The sequence below is a fragment of the Ascidia mentula genome, chromosome 3 (genome assembly GCF_947561715.1).
Source record: "Ascidia mentula chromosome 3, kaAscMent1.1, whole genome shotgun sequence".
Lineage (NCBI taxonomy): Eukaryota > Metazoa > Chordata > Ascidiacea > Phlebobranchia > Ascidiidae > Ascidia > Ascidia mentula.
In genome coordinates, this window is record NC_138568.1 from 20436173 (window position 1) to 20445792 (window position 9620).

At 43.6% G+C, this 9620-nt stretch overlaps 1 protein-coding gene across 1 annotated transcript; it reads right to left on the bottom strand.

The window, feature by feature from the left end:
• Nucleotides 1-7073: 7073 nt before the first annotated feature.
• LOC145895918 (uncharacterized) lies at nt 7074-9128 on the bottom strand. Its single transcript, XM_082984695.1, has one exon. The coding sequence runs from the start codon at nt 9126-9128 to the stop codon at nt 7074-7076; it is 2055 nt and encodes a 684-aa protein (XP_082840821.1).
• Between the last annotated feature and the right edge of the window lie 492 nt (nt 9129-9620).

Genomic DNA, 9620 nt, shown 5'->3' on the forward strand with positions numbered 1-9620 from the left:
ACTCAACTTGGTGGTACACGACGAAATTGTTTTACCTCCAAGTTGTGCGCAACCACAAAAAGGTTGGGAATCACTGGCCCAAATGATTCAGTCCAATCTTTGCATAATTTATGCTACTGCAAAAAGGGCTTTTCTCGCATGCTGAACTAGAAGTCAAAGTGAGGATGTTCGGTGGTATGGTTTACTTGTTGTTAACTAGAGTTTGGTATTCAAATATTAGAAATCAGACGAAAATGGTATCATTCCACCAACCTCACCCATCGCATTAATTGACAAGCAACAAATAAATTCGATATGTTTTTTGTCTGTTCTGTTGGGCGTTGTTAAATGACTAATGTGTTTGAAGGGCGGTACTTAAAAAAGTTTGAGAAACACTGGATTAAACAAATCGCTTGCAATGTCATTGAACATATGTTTAACTCAATGCACGCTGGTAAAAACCAATCAAATTATTTGACGATCCAATATTTTGTTTAGCCTAGATCACAGCAAAATATCCATCTCCAACGAAAAAATTTTCCCTAGGGAAATACCAATATATCAATGTATATTGTTAAGTATGATGCCCAGTCTATATTCATGCAACCTTACTATTGTCCTTAGATTTGCCTTCGCACTAAACACAGCCAGCGATTAAATATAGACAGGCATTGTTACGCAAATAATATGGATATTCTGCATTGTTCCTTTTACCTCCATATTCATTATGACGATATTTGTTTTTTCTTTGCACTTCCTATTGTTCCAACACGAGACTGAGGCTAGGGCACAAGGGCCACACGGTCGGGCATTGCGCGGCTTCCATACGATTGTCCTTCTACAAACTAATATCACGTGACGCAATATTTATTCACGGCGTAATTGTGTTTTGCTTACTTACGAACGCAACTCTGCCTCACTAATAAGAAACTTCTTACTTCAAGTAAATAGGACTGAACTTGGGGTCACAAGTCATGTTTGTTACCCTTCGGGCTAAACTTGGACTTCGTCCCGGACAATTTGGATTTATTACATCAATGGTTTTATCGACCCATGATATTTTTTATTCATATTTGTTGTTCAACAGCGTAGTAGCGTAGCGCGAAAAATAAAAATGATGGGATTTGTAAATATTTAGTGATGCTGCAACTTTCATGATTCAGTTAAAATAGTAATCGTGCAAGATATTGTGTATATTTGATTAAACAAGTGGTTCCCAAAATGGGCGCAATCGTACGGGGGGCGCTGGATACCAAATGGGCGATTGGGGAGCGCTAGGAAATAAATGAGCGCTTTGTGACAGGGCAAATTTTCTCTTATAGCGTAAGTCAGTGTTTCCCAACCGGTGGTACGTGTACAACTAGTAGTACGCGACCGCATTCCAGGTGGTACGTGAGCACCTTTACGTAATTTGCGGGTATAGTTCGAATTCAATAAATCGTAACTGATTTCAAAATTTCGGATAGTTCATCCCCTATGTTACTTTGTAACACTCAACTAGGTGGTACACGACGAAATTGTTTTACCTCCAAGTTGTACGCAACCACAAAAAGGTTGGGAATCACTGGCCCAAATGATTCAGTCCAATCTTTGTATAATTTATGCTACTGCAAAAAGGGCTTTTCTCGCATGCTGAACTAGAAGTAAAAATGAGGATTTTCGGTGGTAAGGTTTACTTGTTGTTAACCAGAGTTTGGTATTCAAATATTAGACATCAGACGTAATTGGTTTCATTCCACCAACCTCACCCATCGCATTAATTGACAAGCAACAAATAAATTCGTTATGTTTTTTGTCTGTTCTGTTGGGCGTTGTTAAATGACTAATGTGTTTGGGGGGCGGTACTGAAAAAAAGTTTGAGAAACACTGGATTAAACAAATCGCTTGCAATGTCAATGAACATATATTTAACTCAATGCACGCTGGTAAAAACCAATCAAATTGTTTGACGGCCATCGGATCCAATATTTTTTTTTAATGACCACGTGTGGTCAACAACCTGATGGCGTATAACGTCGTTACGTTAAACGAATGCATATATGTAGGCTGCATTAAATAACTCCAACCATTACCATATTGTTGAAACGGTATTCTTCATTATAATACATTACGGCGTTATTTTGAAAATGCGAATATCTTTATGCGAGGCCCACATCGTTCGTTTTCTAGAGCGCTGTAATATTTGCATATTGAGACGCACGCATCAACTACTGACTCAAATTAGACAATTTAACAGATGTTTCAAGTTAATTTGCAATAGAGGCACAGCCAGGAAGTGGTTGAACGGGCCAAATTATTGAAATAACTTGCCATTATTCCTTTGATGATCTAAAACATAAGATTGTTGGATTCAAAACAATTTTTAATTACGGGCGACGCTTGGAAAATAGTTTCCAAATTTTCGGTCAAAATTAACCTGCGCGCCATTTTCAAGGCAATAGCGCGCCCTGTGGTGTGAACACCTGTATAAACTACGAAGATAATGTTGCTGTTCCTGCCAGGCATATTATATTTTAATAGTTCGCTTTTCACATAAAACTGTAACTCATATTCACCGACGCTTTGCTTGCTATCCAGCTAAGCTTTCATAGGCTAATGGTTCAGCACACAAACAACACCAAGAAAACGTACCAACACGAAAAAATAACGCTAACTCCGCTTATGATATAACGTGATGTTATAAAAAGGGCTGGAAACAACAGTTAGAGCAAGTTGTTGTAAAGCACCAGGAAATATACGCACTGTTTCCTATCATTAACACAGCGATTGTTCTTGTGGATATGGATCGCTTCTAGAAAAAGGCGCTTTGTATGATCCACCTCCCTTTCAAGAACCTTGTCCTTGTCGAAGGCAATCCGATGACCTTTTAAGGCAGCATAGTAGTAAAGGGTGACAGAGTAGAGAACGGGGTGACTTCCTTCCTGTCTCTCTGCTACTCTTTCCGGTTAGGGAGACAGGAAAGAGCACTGTTTCCGTTCTCTTTCGTATGCATTTCAAAGGGGGACATGTGTCAGGGAGATACTCACAGTTACTCATGAGCCTCCCGGTCTTGATTGGGAGTAAAATAAGATTCTCCTATTGTTTGTCTCTTTCCGGTGTCGCAATCGTGATTCTATTTTTATCTTGAGCGTGTGAACTTTGTTTGAGATGTCCGCGCCAAGGAATTCGAGGTCACACGCAGTTCACTGTATGGTCGTGTGGCGTTTGTGAAACTATCTGGTGAATTATTTCCTGAATGCAACCGGTTCCCAATGCCTTCACCATGACGTCACGCGAGATGCGACGAGATCAACAAACAATTGTTTGTCGATCAGCTGTTAATTGTATCCGCTAGCGAAAATTCAGCGTGCCTCGTTTTCAGAGCTCTTGAAAAGCATAAACATACAAAGACTTGGTACATCGTGCGTTCGTATTGCCCCTAGCTTGACCCTTTCCAATAAGTTGGATTTGCAAAGTTGGGAGTATTTAGGGTCAAGGTCTTCGGTGACCTGAATACCCAACATTGACCTGATTGCGTGTGGATTGTTTTCGAGCATGAAGCACTGACATGTTCGTGTAGGTAGTTGCTATCTTTATCACAAGACCGATGTGTCGGATTTTTTGTCGATCGGCATGTTTTGTCGGGCCACTTGTTCGACCTCTGTTTAAATCGACCCAGCAAACGTTACCTTAAAGTTTCTGGACTTTGCAGTCACATTACAGTTGCAGTAATTACAATGGCGAACACGTCTCTTTTTGCTACGAAAGCAAAACGCTTTTGGGCTTGGGCAACAAACCTCAACGTCTTGGTTAGATTTGACGTTTAATCGTTCAAGACTGTTGGATAACAGATCCTTGTAATATAATGAGCGATGGGTTTCGAATTTGAATCAATCGTGACGAGTGACATATCATAAAATGTGCCAATCGCAAACCTCCTGTCTGTAAATTCGATTGGTGGGCCACAAGATCTTAGGTGGCTGAGGTCGTGCATGGATTGTTAACATATATGGTATTGGTGTGTTTGTGTAGGTAAACGTTACTGAATGCAACCGATTCCCAATGCCTTCACTATGACATCACGCGAGATGCCTTCACGATGACGTCACGCGAGCTGCGACGAGATCAACAAACAATTGTTTGTCGATCAGCTGTTAATTGTATCCGCTAGAGAAAATTCAGCGTGCCTCGTTTTCAGAGCTCCTGAAAAGCATAAACATACAAACACTTGGTACATCGTGCGTTCGTATTGCCCCTCGCTTGACCCTTTCCAATAAGTTGGATTTGCAAAGTTGGGAGTATTTAGGGTCAAGGTCTTCGGTGACCTGAATACCCAACATTGACCTGATTGCGTGTGGATTGTTTTCGAGCATGGAGCACTGACATGTTCGAGTAGGTAGTTGCTATCTTTATCACAAGACCGATGTGTCGGATTTTTTGTCGATCGGCATGTTTTGTCGGGCCACTTGTTCGACCTCTGTTTAAATCGACCCAGCAAACGTTACCTTAAAGTTTTTGGACTTTGCAGTCAAATTACAGTTGCAGTGATTACAATGGCGAACACGTCTCTCTTTGCTACGAAAGCAAAACGCTTTTGAGCTTGGACAACAAACCTCTACGTCTTGGTTAGATTTGACGTTTGATCGTGCAAGACTCCTTTCTGTAAATTCGATTGGTGGGCCACAAGATCATAGGTGGCTGGGGTCGCACATGGATTGTTAACATATAGTATTGCTGTGTTTGAGTAGGTAAACGATCTGTGTATCACAGGTCGAATGGTGTATCGCGACGGACGCTGTCTGAATGGTTTTTAATGACATTACGCTGGTCACTTAGTTAATTTTCTGTCGATTGCCATGTTTTGTCGGTCACATGTTTCCTTTTTGCAACTTTCGGGACCAAATACTTATGTAACGATCCAGGGATGGTATACGATCGACAAGAAAATGTTCGATTCGGGTCGAGTTTTCGCAAAGTAGTTTGCGTAATTGTCTTGCGTTACTGAAATATATTTTCTAAAGACATAACAAAATCAGACGCCATTGATCAGTTATAGTAAAACGACGTGTTGGCCACCCTAAGGTGTAACATACATGCGTAAACTGATGATGTCCAGATCTAGGCGGAATAACCAAGCGGTTTGGCATTGCAAAGTACACGAATTATCGCTTACATTGCCTGCTATTGGTCCTAATTATGTATCTTGTAACCTTATCCATGACATCAGCAAAACGAGAGGATTGAAGTAATGCGTGGAGTTTTATGTGTCATTATTAAAGCTGTGTCTGTGACAATTGATATTCCACCTATGTTGCGTTTCTTGGTCGTAAATGTTTAGGAATGCGCTTAAAGTGCAAGTAACACGGTCATGGCAACTTTGCGTAAAACTAATGGTTTATCCGCAATAAACATATTTCGAAAGTATTTCGGTGCTACGACCAAAAATCGTAAACCTGCGGCGACCAAAAATTGTAAATCTTTTGCGTTGTAGCGAAATTGACGCCACGTAAGGCGCTCGTGTCAAAAAATGCATTGTTTACATAGGAGAAGGCACCTTATATTGCAGATATCGAATAGTTTCAAACATAGAAGAATCCATAAATTATGTTACGTCAAAGGTCGGGACAAGGTTTTATATCATACAAAAATATGTCCCTGTGACGTCACAAATTCATTGCTTATCTGCCCCTAATTATGGGAAGACGAAAGGGTATAGCAGCAACGACACTAATCTGTACTTCGATAAGACGGAGATGATGCGTTTCTTTGCTCAGTGACATTACATGACGTAATTTTGTGTGTGATGTCACAACTTTAACCTTATTTTTGTGTTGGGCAAGTGCCTGGGATACTCTAGCTGAGGCTAATCGCGCACGCGGTTCACCATTAATTTAACGTCATGGTCGTGTAGTGTCGTTGTTGGTCCATCTGGTGAATTGTTTCCTAATGCCTTCACGATGACATCACGGGAGAGGCGACGAGATCAACAACAGTTGTGTTTCGATCAGTTGTTATTTGTATCCGCGGCGAAAATTTTGCATGCCTCGTTTTGAGAGTTCACTCGTTGGTTGAAAGGCACATACATACAAAGACTTTGGGTACATCGTGCGTTCTTATTTCCCCTAGCATGACTTGTCAAAGATATGCTAACATCAAAATACTTCATGCCACTAACATCAAAATGCTACATGTCACTAACATCGAAATGCTACATGTCACTAACATCGAAATGCTGTATGGCACTAAAATCAAAATGTTACATGTCACGAACATCAAAGTGCGCAAGTGCGGCTTAACGCACCTTCTGTTTTGTATTTGCCCGCTTCCGTTTCAGAACACCAATATTCCATACAATGGTAAAATACAACGAACAAAAACCTGGTGGTCTACGAAGCGGCACGTAAGTTCAACGAAACGCGATGTGATTAAACTATGCTAGTGTTACGGAATTATTTCGGCAGCTTTGCAATTCGGCGGTCAGATGTTTTTGGGTGGCGATGTTATCCCCCAATTAACCCTTCTACCTAATTCGGTACTTTTCACAAAGCTGCCTCCCTAATTCTGATACTGCCCAGAACCCTGCAATAACGGCTCACCACAAAGCCAAAGTAACCCAGGCTGATTTAACTTATTGGACGTCGTGTTAAACTAAAACGATTAAAAACAATACAAAACGCCAGTAATCAAGTTCCCAATAACTCACAACACTGTAACAGAGATGCTAACCACGCGACGCCCAGAAGAAGACTCGCCCGTTTTAGGGAAATCGTTCGTTACATGCAATCGCCAACCAATCAGGATGCGCCTTGCCGACACGCGGCACATCCGGGGCATACAAAAATAAACGGAGCGTGAAATAATAGGAAAGGGGAGACGAATGTAATAAACTAGTGTGGTGAAAGTGAAGTGAGAGAAGCGATATACGTGCGTAAAACAATATAATAAATAAGTGGTTACAACGAAAGAAAACAGTGATATTACAAGGTGCCAGCAAGAAAGGTGAAAACAATGAAATAGATACAATGACTAACCAAAGTGAAAGGTGACGTGAAGGAAAGAAAATTCGTAACACTCCCCCCAACCCAAGAATTGTCCTACTCCTGTTGGACATTGGTCTACACGTGTGTCTCCGACGAGAATCGAACTGGCCGGCGCCGGGTCCGTGTAGACCTTCTGCATCCGCCCGAATTATCCGGTGAACTCGATACCTCTCCATTGTCCACTCGGGTTGTATTTGGCCTAAATACATACACCAACGTAGGTTGTTGATCTTCAGCCTGCGGAGGTTCCGCCGTTTGCTCAGCGGGCATTGGGAATGTATCTGTGGTCGGTTTCAGCCGATTGAAATGGACAGTCTGTTGTTTACCAGTCCCATCTTCAATGACATAGTTCACAGGCCCGCGTACTTCGACCACTCGGTACGGACCTTTGTAGGGATACTGCAATTTCTTGCACCGACCTACGGGAACGACCGGGTTCGTTAACAGCACATAGTCTCCCATCGAGTATGGCTTTCCCCGTTGTCGCAAGTTGTAGCGGTCTTCCATACGCTTGCGCTGTGTCATGAGACTTTCCCTGACAATTTCTTCGGCCAGCTCTAGGCCGTCGCGTAACTGGTCGATCTCCACTCCGTAAGATCGTCTTGAATCTTCTCGGAGGGATCCCAATAAATCTGCCGGAAGGCGCAACGGTCGGCCGGTCAGAAGGGTGTGCGGAGCTTCTCCCGTTGCTTCATGGGCGCTTGCGTTGTAAGCCGCGACTACTCCTGGCAACGCCTCGTCCCATCGTCGTTCGTCTTTCTCGGTAAACGCGGGGACGGTGACATCGTCGACGACGTACACCTCGGAAGGTTGTGGCAACGGCACCGGAGAATGCGAGAGTGGCACGCTTGCATCCCCTGCTGTTAGCACGTTGGCTTCGTAGCAGATCTGGCATTTGTTTGACTGGAGGAAATCTAATCCTAGAATAAGGTCGTGTGTAAGATTGTCCACAATGTAAAAACTCGCGTGAGTCATCAATCCTCCCACTCGGAGGGGAAGCTCGACGCAGCCTTTTACCGCCAACTGGTGTCCGCCAGCCCCGACCAAGTTCTTCTTTGTGCACCTCTTTACCCGGTCGTGATGCTCGGCGCTTAAGGAATGCCACTTTAGGGTATTAATCAAGCAGACACTGGACCCGGTGTCCAACAACGCACACATCCTCGTCCGGTCGACCAGTAGGTTGACAAACCGCAACGGCGCTGCGGGTGTAGCGGGTTTTTGTACCGACTTTGGCGCCAAACATTTGGGTGCATCTCGAGTTATACGTTTTTGGTCGAAGTGACATTTTATCTCCGGTGCGCGACGAATCGATCTGGGAAACGCAGGTGTACATGGTATGTTTTGACGTCTCGTGTCGACGTCCTTTGTGCGCATACCCGTATGCGGGCAGTCGCGCCTCATATGGCCCAGTCCACCGCAACCATAGCAAGTCCGTGCTCGCACGTTGTTGTATTGTGGTCGTTCGCGCTTTATGGCATCCACTTGAGCTTGTAACGCCGCTAAGGTGTCCTCGAGTTGTGTGTTCTTTTCCTTGGACCGTTTCTCCATGTCTTCTAACTTTTTTAGCACTAATTCCATCTCTGATGCTCTTGTGTTCACTGCAGCGACTTGGACAAAGCTCGGTGTTTGCGTATTGACAACGACTTGAGCTGCGGCTCTGAATGATCGCTCATACTTCATGGTGATCGGGATAGTGTCCGCGAGGCGCCGGTCTTGCAAGCCTTGCAGTAAGGTAATGTACAGAACCTCATTTTTAAGGGCCGCGTCAGCGGAGTTGCTGTAGGCACCATAGCCCAGTGTCTGTAGGGCGTAAACAAATTCACGTGCTGATTCGCCAGGTAATTGCACGCGCCTTATCAGCTCGGCGCGTTGACGCTCTGCGTGTTGACCAGTAGCCCTTTGGCGCAATGCGCGTTCTTTGAGGTCTTTGTAGGAAACCTCGAACAAGTTTGCGTCTTTTTCTTGTATTGTCCATTTCAAGTCGTTGTCAATGCTTGCCAGGAACAGGTGTCGTTTCATTTCTTCTGAGGCCTCGACGCTCATACAATATGACTCAAATACATTAAAATACTGTCCTAGGTCAGCTCCCGGCCGTAAAGGCGGAGGTTGCATTAAAACATTAAAAGCCATTGTTAAGAAAAACCAACCTTTAAAATATCATAAAACCAAAGTACACGTGGGGAGTCTTCCCAGTAAAACCAGCCGGGTGTGGTGACAGGGTCCTGGCGTGCTCGCCAAGTTGTTACGGAATTATTTCGGCAGCTTTGCAATTCGGCGGTCAGATGTTTTTGGGTGGCGATGTTATCCCCCAATTAACCCTTCTACCTAATTCGGTACTTTTCACAAAGCTGCCTCCCTAATTCTGATACTGCCCAGAACCCTGCAATAACGGCTCACCACAAAGCCAAAGTAACCCAGGCTGATTTAACTTATTGGACGTCGTGTTAAACTAAAACGATTAAAAACAATACAAAACGCCAGTAATCAAGTTCCCAATAACTCACAACACTGTAACAGAGATGCTAACCACGCGACGCCCAGAAGAAGACTCGCCCGTTTTAGGGAAATCGTTCGTTACATGCAATCGCCAACCAATCAGGATGCGCCTTGCCGACACGCGGC